Below are 16,880 nucleotides of genomic sequence, written 5' to 3'. Positions count from 1 at the left end.
TTTCTTTTTCTTACAAATCAATTAATTGTTATAATAAGGCATTTTAAACAAAAAGTTGCTATTTCAGTAAAAACATGTGCGACAAAAAGCTACGGATGGACCCTACGGATGAAGATGAACATGGTTGAGAACCCAGGCCCCACACGGTCGCTTAAATGGCCCCGCGCGCTATTTAAATAATAAAAGCTCGCAGCAAAAATAGAGTAGTCGAACGCAATTCGAACGCTTGAACAACTGGTAAAGATGACAAAATATAATGTTTAATTGTACAAGATTTTAGACAAACGTTGGTAAATGAAGGAAAAAAAATGAACGGCCCGACCAAAAGAAAACTAAGAAGAAAAAAAAACACAAGACCGCAATCAACTGCCGCTACCTTTGCTTATTAAGTTATAAATTCAATACAATAAAGAATCTTGGCTTATTTATGTATAGTGCTTACAGAAGATTCTTTTTACAATAATGTTACTTACAATATTATAGCATTTTTTGACAATTACAAAGAAAAAAAAGAAAGAAAAATGGTGTACCAGAATGTTTTAACTTTAACTATCATGATGAATTGATAGTGCCGGGGTCTACTATCTACAAGATCTTACTAGTTCCGGCTGTCATCATCGATTTGTTACCGTGGTTTTGCTTACTCTAGACTAGTGGTTCTTGTTAAAATTAATAAAGACAAACATAAATAAAAGAATAAAATGTATAACAGGGAAAAGAAAACAATAATAAATAGCATATGAACCCGAGATACAGTACAGCTGCGCTCTCACGCACCCAACTGAAGGCTGCAACTTGGCCCAAAACTTCTTCTTTCCCAAGATTATCCATGACATGAGTGGTCATGATCACAAAAGTTTCAGTTTTTCCAACAGATGTTGAGTAATTAATTCTTGTCTCAAATGTAAAAGTGATATGCCTCCACTGTACAGTTGCTGCGCCTCCAACAAGGTACAAATTGCTGCTCGTCTTCGTTTTAGCTTAAATTTCGTCGGCTGCTTGGCAGGTTCTGTTGGGCCATTCATGGTCGAGGAAGCTTTGTCGCCTTGAATGCCTTCACAGATATTGAGCCTGAATAATGGAATTTCTCTTGATTGGCCAGAAAAATTGTTTGAGTGTCGTAGACACCCAAAAAATTGGGTTAAGGAACCCTCATCAACCATTTTCATCAGTGGTGCCTTTTTTGCCAGCTGACTATGCTCCATGATCTATCCTCGCGCTGTGACCAAACAGTCCTAACCAAAAGGGAACATACGTGTTCTGATCAAATATGATAAAATCTCTCTATTTATTTGTCAGTTGCTATTGTATCGGCAATCTTTACCGACTGAAAAGGGATGAATTCCAAATGAGACAAAACGCAAGTTGGGTTACGCCTAATTTGCCAAAAACGTGGTTAGTTGAAAACTCAACCGGGTACATCGTGACCTATGACATAGAGAACACGAGTCCGCCATACCCAAGGATTTTTTCCTGGCAATTCCCAGGGAGACATAACCCAAGGTTCGCTACCAAAACGTGCTTATTTGAAAAACTCAACCAGTAGAGCATGACTTTATGACGTAGTAGAGAACACGAATTGAATCATACCCGAGGGTTTCAGTTTCCTGGGATTTCCTAGGGACACATAACCCTAGTTGGGATACGCCCAAGTTCACCAGCAAAACGTGTTCAGTTGAAAACCTAATCTGAAGAAGCGTGATCACTAGTTCCTAGGGCTTTTCTTTAGGTCCTGGAAACGAGGTTGTTGAGAACACACGTAAAAAAGAACACTTCCATAAAAACTTTTCTCAATTGTTAAGCTAAGTAACATTACGAATATGATGGAATAATCAAATGTAGTTTTACTTGGGATATTGATGGCGACAAAGAAATGGGCACGTGAAATGAATATTTAATTTTGTTAGCAGCTAAAGTTCTTTGACGTCCGACGGCTCTCTTTTAACTTCACAGGTTTCTAATGCAACATCCATTGAAGGGGATGAAACCACAGGCGGCCCAAGCTCAGTATGAGAGTTTTTAAAATCATTCAGAAACGTATGGTCTCATATTGCGTAATCCTTAAAATGGTTGTGAACATAAAGGATTTGTATGGGAATTCAGGTAAAAGATTGCAGAAGATAAATACTCGCTAGAATTTTGAATAAGATACACCTTGCCTTATTTACTTTGCTTATTTTTTATTGCTATGTGGTTATTTTCCCATTGCGATTTAAAGGAAATCGTTTAAATCGCAATCAGGGTTCTATCAGTAGGGTATTTGATGGGTAGAAGCTTCCCCCCCAAAAAAATACCCAGCTTCCTCTCCAACAGTATATAAGTAGCTATATCGGAAAATCATCCAGACGCGACGAGGTCAGTGCACACGCTGTAACATTTCTCAATTTTTGCGATTTAAGCGATTTCCTTTAAATCGCAATGGGAAAATAACCACATAGCAATAAAACATAAGCAAAGTAAATAAGGCAACGTGTATCTTATTCAAAATTCTAGCGAGTATTTATCTTCTTGAATCTTTTACCTGAATTCCCATACAAATCCTTCATGTTCACAGCCATTTTAGGATTACCCAATATGAGACCACAGGTAGCCCAAGCTGGAAATATGAGCATCGGTATTGTTGCGTAACATTCGAAATATAACTTTGTATGGGGAAAAACCTATCGTTTCTGTAACCTACGAAAATGAAAGAATTTCGATAAAAATCAGCTTACCGTACTCAAAATTTGAGTTACGTCTCTCCTGTGTGGTCCATGGGCCGATTTATGGCCGTTTTACAGGTTGTGATGTAACCGGTTTGCTCTCTACATATCCCATTTCACTTCATACAGAGAAAACCCAGCAATTTGCTGGTTTTCAGCTGTCACGCCATTCAAAATAGATCAAAATAAAATCAAAACCATTTGACAGATAAAGTCCAGAATCTGGGAAATGAAAGGAGGTAAATATACAAAGACCCTCGCCAAGATTTGGGTGGAAGGAGTAATTCGTATACAAGATATCCGAGGAAGTGTTTTACCCAAATTTATAGAGCTTTGTATAGAGACGCCACGCTGGAGCTCATCTGGATGAGCTCCAACAAGGCGGACGAACTGAAATCAAAAGCGTGAATTTACTCGTAGAGGAACTCATAAACATTAAAGTAATACTTTTTTTCATGATACCTGAACTGTTTAGATAGCAAAATTCCTCGAAAAAAGTTACTTTTTAACGTAAATGACAGCTCTCTCGGCCGTCATGTAAATGCTGCGTCACGCAAAAGCTTATAAAGAAATTCAAGCGTACTCTATTTAACAAAACCAAGAAACCTTTTTAAGCGAAAATTTGTTTGAAAATTAGTTTTCAGCTGCTCTAATACACCATGAAACTAAAATCTCAGTAGGATCGATAGTTTTGTAGTTTGAATTCTTTTGACGTCATGCGTAAACCATGAACCATACAGGGAGATGTTACACACAATTTATGCAAGGTAAGCTGTTTTTTTATTGAAATCTTTTAATGTTCGTAGGTTACAGAAACGATGGGTTTTTTTCCCATACAAATCCTTATATTTTGAATGTTACGCAATATTCCGAGCTTGGGCTACCTGTGATGAGAGATTTTTAACTCTCAATGGGGTACCCGTGGTGAAACTTCGTCGATGGACGAGGAGGACTTAGCTCTAGTTTGGTACTTGGGACAGCAAGCCAACCTTTGTTGACCTTTTTTTTAAAACTTTACACGAACCTGGTTATTTTGAGGATGAAAGCTCTGTTTCTTTTTCTTCAACTTAAAACAAGGTATGTTTCGTCTCTTAAATATAAATATCAAAGTTTTTAATTTTCTCCGACATATTATTGTCTTTATTCAGTCACGATCTGTGAGTTCGCATACATCCGTCGGATTGTACGTTTTATAAAATTTACCTCATTTATAAGCTTATAAATTCGCGTTTCCAAGCTTTTTGGGTTGTTCTACTCTGAGAGAATTTTTAGCCTTGAAGTATAGTTGAATTTACATGCAAAGCACTCGAAGTTTGTTATTTCTGTTCGCTTAATAGCTCTGAACTGGATGTTCAAGGTGATCTTCAATGTATTAATTCGATAATCTGGTCAGATATCATGTAAAAACACAGTTTAGGAGTCAGGTATATAGGGCGTACAAGAAACCGTTGATTTTTTCCGTTGTATAACTGATGGTATAGCGATTTTTCTTGTTTTTAAACAATGTTTTTACCAACCACCGTATCTACAAAAGAACCTATTATTTCAGAGCCAATGCTTACGTAACAGGGCGGCATGATCATTATTGGGGGATACCCAATACCGCAATGCCGTAAGAAAAAGTGACAAATACCGAAATACCATGTCGAAAATCGACAAAATACCGATACTCCATTTAAGATCAGTCACGCGTTGTATCCATCTCACATGTTTGATTTTCTCCAGCATATATGCACCGAGGTATGCACCAGCAATCAAACTAAGCCATTGTGGAAAAATGTGAGAAGACCTCAAACTGATTGGTACAATGATCAAAAAGTGTAACACGATTAATCGAATTCTTGATTAATCGCGATTATGACCGTTCTGTTTGATTCGTGCACGATTCTTTGCTTCCACGTTTTGATTTTGGTTTGATTATATTGCACACCTTTTCCAGTGGTGCCCTTAGTGAGTTATTAGATTGTAAAATCGGAATCCAGAACGCTTTAAATTGTGCGTTTATGATTGATGAGCAAAGACGATAGCATTTCGTGCGCTATTTTGTGTTGCCTGGTGAAAATGCTGTCCTTCACCCACCCCTGGAGAATTTCCAAATAAGGCAAACTATGTGCGACATGCTCTTTGTCAGGTTTTCAAACATGGCGATGAACCAAGCGACTGTGAATCCTCCTGTCCATGCTACTCTTCTCAAATTGAGGGTTTAGGGTTGCATGTTGTTTACATTACGCATTATGTTATAAGAATTAAGAAACATTTGCATAATCAAATCGAAATAATCGAAATTAAAATCGAAAGGCAATAATCGAAATCGAATCGAACCGCAAGGGATATGAATCGTTACACCCCTACTTACCAATTTCATTAAAAATCAAGTGTCAGAAATTGTGTAGTCATTTTCCTTTAAAAGTCTAAAAAATATTTATCTGTATTAGAGAGGAGAGGGTAAATGAATAGTGCCGTAATATCATGAAAGATCTTTTACTGAATACTGTTAGCCAAAAGGATGAAAAACTGCAAAATGGAGGCCTAGATGGTACTGCAATACCACACATTAAAATCAAAATTACTGAAATACCGCTTGAAAAAAAAGTTCAATACCACAATACCATACACGCAATGTCCCCTCTACTGTGTTCTGATCTTTAACTAAGGATATGTTTTTAAAAAGGTCCAGAAGTAATTTCTGAATGGATAAACTGAAGCAAATACTCTGATAACAATTAATTTTTTATATTTTGAGACTCGTTGATTCAAACCAAGACTCACTCCTATTCATGATATGAGTCCCAGGACTCATCACTGCAATTTGTAACAAAACCACAGCTTACCATGATATTTCTGCTCCAGGACATTGCACATTTGATTCATTATTGAAAAGCATGGCCAGTGAGGTAGATTCTAGACCTCAGAAGCTCATTGACATTATCAAGGAGAAAGTTGAAAACAACAACCAGTTCTTCTCACTGGAATTCTACCCACCAAAGACATTCAATGGCGCAACTAATCTCATGGGCATCATTGGCAGATTGAATGAACATTGTACACCACTGTTCTGCAACATAACATGGAAACCCTCACAGGATCCCATGTCAGATAAGTGTCAGCAAGAACCGAGCACTTTGTTAGTTTCTGCAGCGGCAAAAGACTTGTATGGACAGGATATTATGATTCATATCCCTTCGGCAAACACAACCAAGAGTCAGGTTGTGGAGCATCTCATTCGTGCTAAAGATCTTGGGATAAGGAGTGTGCTGGCAGTTAGAGGACAAGGTATTTGATGTTATAGAATAAACCTAGTTCAATATTATTTTTCCATAATTAACTCTCTCTTGACGGACACCTCTATAAGATGGACACTTCTGTAAAATGGACACCCAGCATTGATCCTTGCCTTTCTTTTACTCCTTTATTGGACTCTATATTACACAGACAACTCTTTTAGGTTAACAATATTAGTGTCCATGTTAAGGCTGATTTAGACAGTAGAATTTTTGCTTATGACTATTGTGCGTAACTAGCATACGTCATGACTTTTGACGATCCACATGCGCACAATATTATTGTCTCTTACGACATTTACAATGTGTTGTACGAATATCATGTTGTCCTTTATTGTGAAAACTGATGACGTCACAAGCGGTAGAAAACGTGTGGACCAGCATGGGCAGTTATGGGCAGCTCAGGGGCGATTGGGTCAAAAGAAATAAAAGTGGGTTCTCATGAATTTTCACGGAACCAAAAAATTGTCACAGATGGTTTCCCATGATCTCTGAGCATGGAACTGAAAAATTGTTATCCGTGGGACTTGAAATCCTAGTGCTTGAGAACAATAGACCTCATTTAAAGCTTAGTTTCATTGTTTAACTATTTTTATAGAGGAGGAGGCACCTGGATCGAGAGATGATGGATTTGACTACACTGTAGACCTGGTCAAATTGATTAAAACTGAATTTGGAGATGATTTCACTGTAGGAGTGGTAGGTAAGTTGGTAGATCAAAGTGAAGGGTTATTAATTATTCATGAATTAGGGTTTGGACACAGAGGAAATTGAGAATCAATCTAGGTTTAAAAATTTTAACTTAAGTATAATAATATTTTGACCTGTAACACATATACTTTTTGATGTCTCTTTAGCATGGGGAATTAGCTTTACATTCAAACTAGTAAAGTCATTCAAAAATAATAATAAACTGTACTTAAAATCAATACCAGCACCTGAAAGACCAAATCTTACATGTATTTGGTAATTTCACAAAAGTCCATGGATTAGCTTGTGAAGAATGTGTAGTGTCATAGTAGAAAACAGAAAGTCAATGACTGGAAAAAGGAGAGACTGGAGTTATTATGCCATATATCCTTTGGTTTCATGCTGCAGGTATTCAAAGACATTTGAAAACTTTTACATGTACATGTATGTTCAGACAATGAAGGCAACCGTATCGCTAGACTGTATTACCAGCTGAGAAGCCTGCGGGCAAGCTCTCCATTTATGGTGACCAAAGTGAGCCGGGGGAGAACATGCAAGCGAGTGGCAAAGCTTTGAGGGGCAAAGTTCCTTTCTTGCATGACTTCTCATGATGTCCTGAGATGGGAGAGCTTTGTTCGCAGTCTGCCAGCAGAGTTTAAGGCTGACCTTACAACGTAAGTGTGGTTTCAAAGACCTCTCTCGCACCAACATAAGAATAAAGAGACCAGTGATATAAATGAGGAAATTCTGAGTGTGCAAAACACCTATAGATAAGTATCTTGGGCAGGAGGCCTTAGCCCTCCAAAACAAAAATTGCCTGGGGCACAGTCTCCGCACCCCCTCCCCCCATATGCTGGTGTCAAAAATATCATAAGCGACATTACCAGTGGCATCAGCGACATCAGAGCACACATTGTATGCCCTCAGATGGCTCAAGAACTACCTAAGAAGCACCATGAAGCTGGACCACCAGAACAACTACCTACGGTTGTGTTGTCACAGATTGATTGCAGACACACTTGACACTGTGAAGGTTGCAAAGAGGTTTGCTTGTGGCAATGAACAATGCAAAGGGCATTTTGGAAAATTTGAGTAGGGGTATGGCTGAGTGAGAGATGAGCCCTCCCCCCCTCCTCATTTCAAAATGCTCCACTGCCTCTGAGTTGAGAAAGGTCTTTGAAAACATACCAGGCCATAGAAATGAATTATAGCTCTTCAACTTCTTTGTCTCCAATATGTTGAGTTATTTGTTTGTAGGATACCTAGCTTCATCGAAATATGTTGAAAGTTATGAAGAAGACCTTAAGCATCTGAAGGAAGAAGTTGATGCTGGAGCAGATCTTATCATTACACAAATGTTCTTTGAAGTCAAGACGTTTTTCAAGTTTAAGGAGGATTGCCAAAGATTTGGGATAAATGTGCCAATAATTCCTGCCATTTTCCCAATTCAGGTAAAGTTTTTATTTGCCTACTTTCACCTCACGGCCTTTGTACAGACATCAATGTCACCGACGTGAGACAGATGATTGTAGGTTAACCCTTTGAGTCCCAATATCTATTTACAAATTCTCCATACTGATTTCCATTCATTTTCCTAAAGAATAAGTTGAGAGAATTTGGTAAAAGATTAAAGCAATTTCTTGATCATTCTATTAATACTCATGACCTTTTTACTTGACGATGTGTTGTTTTGTATGGAGAAAATTGGGTTTGGGCAATAGACCTTGTGACAGTTTTCGACGCCTTCTTGACGAGCGGGCAAACGTGTGAGAAATTACTGTGTAACAGTGTTTGTATGAGAATCTAATGTCGAAAGCTGTCGAATAATTTTTGTAAAACGGCTAAAAAATATGAATTGTAAACTAAAGCTTCACTCTTAAAGATCCACTGAAAAAATTTGACGGCGTTACATGAGCTAGAAGACCTTGAACCACCTTTTAAGATTTTCTATACATTTCCTGTGAAAAATTGTAGGCAAATACGTGGAAAATCTAAAGTAAGCGTCTGGAGAAATTTAAGCTCGGTAACAGCCCCTAAAATTTGTTAGTAAAATCGTTTGCTGTGTAGCTTTAGTTTACAATTCATATTTTTTTTCAGAACAGCCGTTTTACCGAAATTATTCGACATTAGATTCTCTTACAGACACTGTAATTTCTCACGCGTTTGCCTGCTTGTCAAGATGGCGTCGAAAACCGTGACAAAGTCTATTTTAGAAGGGAAATGGTTAACCTTCCCAGTGACAAGGGCCCTTACCACTGTTACCAGTTACACCCATGTTGCTTATAGTTGTTATCATCAAAAGCCTTGGAATTTACTGTAGGGTTGTTCTTTAATTTTTGATCTCATGATAACTCAAGGATAAAATCTTTATTGAGTGAGTTGTTCTTTTCCGTGTAAACTATTTTTTAGTGGGGTAAGGGTGGAGTTGGTAGGGGTTTCAACAAGCACCGACGGCCGACGAAACGCGTCGGCTACTTTTTTTGCAACTAGTTTGAATAACGTTGTAAATAAAAAATGTATCATAAAATCTGAATGAAATTCTGAATTATGATGTGCTTTAATGAAGGCTCTCTGGTTTTACGTTGTGCTTTAGTCATAAGAACGCTAGATTTCAGTCAATTTTTCACACTTTTACACAGAATTTGTTTACGAGCAAAAGTACGTAATTTAGTTTTCATCATTTGTTCATTGCCTGTAGGAATTTTTTGTCTAACTGAACAATCGAAAGTTGAGTGAATCAGTGCTACGTTTTCTTGTATAAAAAACAAACTCTTTTGTCCTCAATTTAGTCCCGAGAACTCTGAAATTCGCATTTTAGGGCTTTGAAATTTCAAAATTTTCTGGGGAAGCACGCCCCCCAGACCCCCTCCCCCTAGAAAAAGGGGACTAACGCCCCCCTTGTTGATACAGTCGGTTACTTTATTCAAACCTGCTGCCTACTTCATTTTTAATTGAAACCCCTGAGGTGGTGAGAGCATTTGCCTTCTACCAATGTCGCTTGGGTTGCAATCACCACGTTGACGACGCATGTGGGTTGAAATTGTTGTTGGTTCTTTCCCTCGCTTGGAGAGGTTTTTCTCTGGGTACTCTGGTTTTCCTCTCTGTTGAAAAACCGACATTTCCAAATTCAATTTCGACCAGGAATGGTAGAAGAAGGACCATGATGTGGATGTGCTACCTCTAAATTGTTATTCATTTATTTTACAGAACTTCAATTCCCTGCGCCAGTTAAAACGATCATCTCGCGTGGACATTCCTCAGTGGTTACTGGACATCCTCACCCCCATGAAGGACGATGATACTGCAGTAATAAATTATGGCATCAAATACGCCGCCGAAATGTGCAAGCAGTTACTTGAGAGCGGTCAAATACACGGCTTACACCTCTACACTTTAAATCGTGAAACGTCCGTCTCGGAAATCCTTAAAAAACTCTGCATATATCACATGACCGATGAGCAAGATTCGGGCTTGCGCAAATTTCCTTGGATGCCAGGGCCCGCTCTTGCGAGGCGTGGTCGGATGGAACACGTGCGCCCGATTTTTTGGACGTCAAGACCTCGCAGTTATATGATCAGAACCTCGGACTGGGACGAGTATCCGAATGGAAGATGGGGCGATTCTAGTGCAGCGTCGTTTGGAGAGTTAAAGGATTATCACTTAGCACTGCTGGGAACACATAAAAGTCAAGAAGAACTGTTGAACATGTGGGGCCGAGAATTAAACTCTGTGGAAGATGTGTGTGAAATTTTTGTTTGTTATCTGACCGGGAAGAAGAATAGACATGAATTTCAGGTTAGCACATTCCTTTGCTGATTTGTCAAATTCGTATCCCGTTGATTTTAAGGTCCAATCTGACAATAGAGAGATAAAGTACCGCATAGACCGGGAACTTCTGTAGTTAGCTGGTGATTTATCACTTACAAGCTTATCACTTGTGCTCTTTCTGTGCGCGAACCTCTTGATCTCAATATCAAAAATACTGGAAGGCCTATACTAACGATCGGTATTCCCACCCGTTCCTCTGGGGAGTCCCCCCCCGGGGTTTATGGCGAATAAGTGTCTTAAACGAGTCTGAATCTCGAAGAAATTTCGTTTGTTTCCAGGTGACAGAACTTCCTTGGAATCAGGACGAGCTGGCACCCGAGACACTGCCCTTTGTCGACAAGCTTGCTCATATCAACAAACATGGCATCCTTACAATTAATAGTCAGCCCAACGTAAATGCAGCACCTTCAACAGATCCTGTGGCAGGGTGGGGACGGCCTGGAGGGTACGTCTTTCAAAAGGTGAACATGCATGACTCTTTTTCGTACTAAATACTTTTTAAAGGGCTCTGTATCTCAGACTTATTATCTGTTTTGTTCGACCTAAGTAGGCTGTTTGAATAAGTCGCCGTTCCAACTTTGGAATTATAACATCAACTTGGTTCGTCATTTGTTTGTTGCCAGGAGTTGTAACCCAGCCTAAACAGAACTCGACACATTGATTGTGTTTTCAAGTACCTGCTGCTAAGCAGTATTTTCTCTCAATACTGTGCACTATGCTGTATTATGTGGTTTTAACTTTCAAGTCTCTGATTGAAATCTTAAAAATGTGACCATTCGTGTGAAAGCGACGGAGCAGTACTTTCTTGTGGAGCTGTTTATCATGCTATATTTTATAAGACGTGGCTTTAAATTTTGGAGTCTGTGGATGAAATTTTGTGGCGTGACCATTTAAGTAAAAGTTACTGGTGTTAATCATGATGTAGAAATCTTAAACATTTGAGGGGTGAAAGTTGTATGCTGTGGTTGACCTTAATTTACTCGACGAATTTATGGATGAAATGTTAAGAAATTTTATGATTACTCTTTTAGGCATATTTAGAGTTTTTCACCAGTGAGGAGATTGTGATGTGTCTTTACGAAGTACTACAGGATTTCCCACTGGTTAATTATCACATGGTGAATTTCTCGGTAAGGCTTAGATTTTATAAACCTCGACAGTTTCACACCCAGAGTCTTCAAGCATCTTGCTCCGCGGTCGCCCCGCGGGTGATCACCAGGGCGAGGAACCTAGGGACGCTGGATTCAAGACCGAAATTTTGCCCGATGTGAACGTCCACACTCAGTATTCCGTTTTAAACGAAAACTCTTCAGAAAATAATGTAGATAAACGCAGTACCGATAAGTTAGTTATGAGGAAGAACTAGACTAAACCCACATGGAAGTTAAAGTGGTATACTAATACCAAGTGACAACCATTCCCATGGCTGAATTTTGTTACATTTGTGATAAATTTGATTTCAGATGTAGTGGTGGTGGTGGGAGTGGCGGGCGGGGACGGGGGAGTGTAAAAAAGGGTTGGGCTTCCAATGTGGAGGTCATGAAGTGCCCCCCAAAACGCAACGCAGTTGATTTTACTACTTGACACGCGTATAACAACCATTATACTACTACATGAGATATTTCTGCAATTTGATTGGCTTAGAGCGGTGGTATTTCAGCTTAATTTGAAATACCTACATGTGAAAATTACAACCTTTTGTGGGTAGTAGTATAAACAAATAATAGCATGATTTGTACGTGACATTTGGCATAAATACCACTTGTGATATTTCAAAATTGTCTCAAATTTCACTCGCCTAACGGCTCGTGAAATTACGTATAACAATTTTGAAATATCACTCGTAGTATTTATGACAAATATCACTACAAATCATGCTATTACCTATACAAATTAAACCTCGCATCAACTGCTGCGGATATTTTCGCTTTTTATTCCAGGGAAAAGAAGATGCAACGAACGCGAACGTATACTCCTCAATAGCTGTGACGTGGGGTGTTTTTCCTGGATCAGAGATCATTCAACCCACTGTAGTTGATCCTATCGCTTATCAGTTTTGGAAGGTAAGACAATAAAACCTTACGTTCAGAGGGCAAACTAACAAAATATCATGTTATACCATGTTATAATGCTGCTCCTAGGCTCGATTTCCGCCGTCCCCCGAGTCCAGTCTTTAGACCTCATCTTCTTTCGCGGGAATGAGTGCGGGTTCATTGAATAGAAACTGGTATAAATCGCGTCGATCGACCCTATTCTGGCCCCAGTTGTTTGAAAACACAGTCCACTACGACAAAGGGAACTTAACCAACGACGACGGCGACGGCAACGAGAACATCAAAAACTCAATATGTTTAGAATGGCAAAACAGCAAAACAACAACTTTGCACGTGCATCTAGCCTGCGAGCAAGCTCTCCTATTTGGGCGAGCGAGCCTCGCGAGAACGCGCGAGCGAGGGGCCCCTGTCCCTCGCGGCTTCGCCGCTCTCTCGCGAGTTCTCGCGAGACTAGCTTCGCTCGCCCAAATAGGAAAGCTTGCTCGCAGGCTAACGTGCATCCCCCTTTTTGTACATTGCTTTGCCGTCGTTGCACGACTTCGACGTGAAACTTTCTAATTTTACGTTTGATAGGACGTAGACACAAGACAACGATTTTGTTTTTCTTTTTGTGAAGTTAGATACATTCCTTTAGAATTCGACTCCTGAAAAAATGGCCAACATTTGAAAAATTAAAATGGCTGGAAAAAGAGCGATGAAGTTTGAAGCAACGCGAATTTACTTTTTGGGTGACGTTTTCGTTGCCGTGGCCGTCGTCGTTGTTTAAGAGCAAGCTCTCCTATTTGGGCGAGCGAAGCGAGTCTCGCGAGAACGCGCGAGCGAGCGGCGAAGCCGCGAGGGGTGGAGGAAAGAAGCCCCTTGCTCGCGCGTTCTCGCGAGGCTCGCCCAAATAGGAGAGCTTGCTCGCAGGCTAGCTGCCCTATGACACCTCAGCATCTTACGCTAAGGGCCTGTTTACATGGGGGTGGGTGACCCCAGGTAGGTGAGGTAACCCGCTTAAGGGGGGTAACCCTCCTGTCGCTATAATCTCTCATTTTAATTTGATCACGTTTACATGATAGGTGGGGTGACCCGCCGAGGCGGGAGCCCGGACTGCCAGACCGGGTAACCCTCTCAGCCGGGGTCAAATTTTGGCATATAAACGTTTCAAGAAAGGGTAACCCGCCTAGCCGGGGTCGGATTCGTGATACATCAAATTTGCGCGAAATTCACTTTGGCGGTGGCTTTGCATCATTACTAAAGGTAACAATAGAAAGCCACAGCACTGAAGGTTGCAGCAACAGCAGCAAGTGAGCGTAGAAGAGCATTAACCACCAAAACCCTTGGTTTGCCAGCATTTTTCTTGTTTACGTGCTTAGCGACCATTCAATAATCTTGAGAAAGTGCACCCCTGGATGGCGGGGTTGTAAGATTGCATGTAAAGGAGGGTTATTTTTTTACCCCACCTGAGCGGGTTACCTCACCTACCTGGGGTCCCCCACCTCCATGTAAACAGACCCTAATTCACCCGGGCTCACATCAACACCTTTCACCACACAACGTGTGAGAGGTTGCCTTGGTCTGCCAACTTTGTTCCCAGGATGGACAGAGAGTAGGGAGGCCCTAGGAACAAGTTGAAAGTCTACGTCCCCCTGTCTGACCACACAGAGTTCCCAGCAGGTTTATGACTTGTATTTGTTTTTCATTAGGACGAGGCGTTCGCTCTTTGGAAGCATCAGTGGGGAAGTATTTACCCTGAGAAATCCAAGTCACGTGAGGTTATCGACACAATACACAGTACTTATTATCTGGTGAATCTTGTTGACAATGATTACGTGGCCGGAAATCAACTCTTTGACATTCTAGACATAGTCTTGAAAAAATTGGGAAAAATATAACGTGACGTAGGTGTATTAAGCCCCGTCAAATGGTGTGTGATAGTTTCAGGTGGCGCTCCCTTCCTCAGTCTGAGCACGACCTTACGTAAGGTATTTCCTTTCATGAACTATCCACGCTATTTCGATTTTCTTTGAAAAATTTTGTTGAGGTGATACTAGATGATGGCATTCCTGTATACATAAGGAACAGTAAATTTTAGGCTACTACTTGTCTGAATTTGGTGAGATTGAAAAATCGTTTGCACTTTGAATGGATAAAGTTCATGTGACGACATTTATGTCGAGTTTAAAAGAGAGCTTGGCTGACACTGCTTGTAGCGTATGCAAGAATGAAGAAATGAATCTGATATTGACAACGAAATGGCTATAAGTTTTTAAATCTCCACAAGGGGTAGTAGACAAAAGGAATAAAATTAATGTTTAAAAAAGTGATTGAAACACGTAATCGTGTAGAATGGTCAGCAAGCAAGTATTGCGGGGAGAAATTTCTTTCCAAACGACTGGATTGTCGTGTGGAAATCTAACAACAATACCAAGCTCAATCATTTTCCTATTGAGGTCGAATTTGCTGTTAATCAAAGCAGTAGGTGAAAGTTCTGATGGTATTTAATAAAGAGATAATTTACTCAAGCATTCATGTGCTGTATTCCCCTGGGTGCCAGAGACTTTTCACGCGCTTCCGGTTTCGGTCAGGGTATGTGCTGTAATAAGAGGGCAGATTTTTGACGCTTGTGACGTCACGACCTTGTCAGGTGAGTAGCACCTTCCTTACGAGGGTCTCTCAAATCTTTGTTCAGGCTAAGAAGCCTGGTAATGAGTTTGTTCGAGAACCCTTGCTCAAATAACCTATGGGACAAATTTATTTGCTCGTGTAGACGACGCAACAAATTTAAAAAGTCAAAGCACGACAGAGGTGACTCTGGAGACATCCATGACAACAAAGCCAGGGCGCTAAGTCGTGAGTAGTGGGAGCCTGGAAACCCACGGTTATCATGAAAAGTATTTGCCACGGTAAACCTGTTACGAAGGTTTTTCGGCGACTATAATTGGCACATACAGTTTGTGCAACATTTCTTGTAAACGCGAGGAAGTGAAAATTGTCTTATCACATTTTAATCGTTTGAATGGGGCTTTACAATAGAGTTTTAATTGGACAATGTCACTTCGTGGTGCTCTAAATAGTGATGTTTTTCATATAGATATACAGGGAAATGTTTCTAAGATTATTGAACAAACCATCATGACTTTGACTTTAACGTCATCCTTTGCGTGGTACTAATCCAGTCTGTCACACAACTCTGTTTTCTCGGGGATGGGGGCGGGCCTTCTCATGCATTTACCACAAGACCAAGCATGAAAGTGGACAACTTTTAAAACTCACTTTGTGCGTTTCATCAGCCTTTTCAAACCGGGCGCAGTAACTAAATATGAAGTCCTGCGATGAAAAGTAAATCAAAGGAAATACAACTTCTTGTTTACCAACGTTTCCCGTACTTTCCACTGACAAAACGCACGACCAGTCATCAGCCAGAGAAGCAGGTAAGACTGCTGTGGTGCGTTCTGAACCTTCTCCTCTAATCTTAGCCTGTTCCAGGCTCCGATATAGTCGGGTCCGCTGAATTGAGAAAGCGCGAACACGAAAATATGACGGGAGGAAACTGGGGAGAGGAGGGGGTTCCTTTTTAACTCGTGGGGACGCGTGAGCGTACCACGAGTTATTACGATAAGTCACTCGCTCACTCGTAGTAGACGGGCTTCGGGTCGAGGTTAGACCGAACTCGAGAGTGCGAAGATCTATCGTTTCTGAAGAAGCACACGCTCCCCAAAGTTCGGTATGATCAAATTGTTATGGGAACACTGAACACAGCAGCAATGCCTACTGACTTAAGGTGTTTCCACTGATCTGGCATTAGCGAAGATAGGGCCGAAGTTACAACAGGAATAAACTTGAACATTGTCTCTTTGATTGTGGCCATTAACAACCATTGGGACCCACTGGTGCAGACTGGAATTTGTAGACAGCTTTTCGTGGGAGGAGCTGAGTGCGCACTCATTTCTTGACCAACGTCTGGCAATTGAGCCTACATCTATACCCAATTCATCTCACAAATAATCAATATGTGTTTTTTTACCTTGCACAACAATAACATCCTCTGTTCTGTTTTATTGTTTACTAGCCATAACAGGGCTTCTTGTAACTTTCCATTTAATAAAGTTAACAGGAAAGGTGGTAAGATTCAACATTAATTTCCACATAACCCCACACATATATTACTTATGCAGGAATCTCAAGCTATTTCACACAAATAGGTTATATGAATAGAGCCGAAACATGTATGCGTAAGAAATGTAAGGGGCTGAGCGGAAATCCTACCGCAAAGTAATTGTCCTCACCGTATGTTATTTATTGTCCGCTACTGAGTCGAGTAACATCGAGTGAGGTAGGAC

At 40.4% G+C, this 16,880-nt stretch overlaps 1 protein-coding gene across 1 annotated transcript; it reads left to right on the top strand.

Moving 5' to 3' along the window:
* The first annotated feature begins 5,171 nt into the window (after positions 1–5,171).
* Positions 5,172–14,864, top strand: LOC140933538 (methylenetetrahydrofolate reductase (NADPH)-like). Its single transcript, XM_073383167.1, has 9 exons — positions 5,172–5,238; positions 5,553–5,975; positions 6,582–6,686; positions 7,931–8,124; positions 9,881–10,468; positions 10,780–10,962; positions 11,533–11,631; positions 12,442–12,564; positions 14,244–14,864. Exons 1-9 carry the CDS (start codon positions 5,172–5,174, stop codon positions 14,430–14,432), a joined length of 1,971 nt encoding a protein of 656 aa, XP_073239268.1. The 3' UTR covers positions 14,433–14,864.
* The last annotated feature ends 2,016 nt before the right edge of the window (positions 14,865–16,880 follow it).

Source organism: Porites lutea, chromosome 1, assembly GCF_958299795.1.
Source record: "Porites lutea chromosome 1, jaPorLute2.1, whole genome shotgun sequence".
Classification (NCBI taxonomy): Eukaryota; Metazoa; Cnidaria; class Anthozoa; order Scleractinia; family Poritidae; genus Porites; species Porites lutea.
Note: the sequence above shows the minus strand (reverse complement) of the source record. Positions and strands in the feature narration are given on the sequence as shown.

Bases quoted from the DNA above. Each gene is read 5' to 3' on its own strand.
- LOC140933538 (XM_073383167.1), top strand. From the start codon at position 5,172: ATGAAAGATCTTTTACTGAATACTGTTAGCCAAAAGGATGAAAAACTG. The intron at 5,239-5,552 runs GTACTGCAATAC...TTTCTGCTCCAG, and splicing joins GCAAAATGGAGGCCTAGATG to GACATTGCACATTTGATTCA. The intron at 5,976-6,581 runs GTATTTGATGTT...CTATTTTTATAG, and splicing joins GCTGGCAGTTAGAGGACAAG to AGGAGGAGGCACCTGGATCG.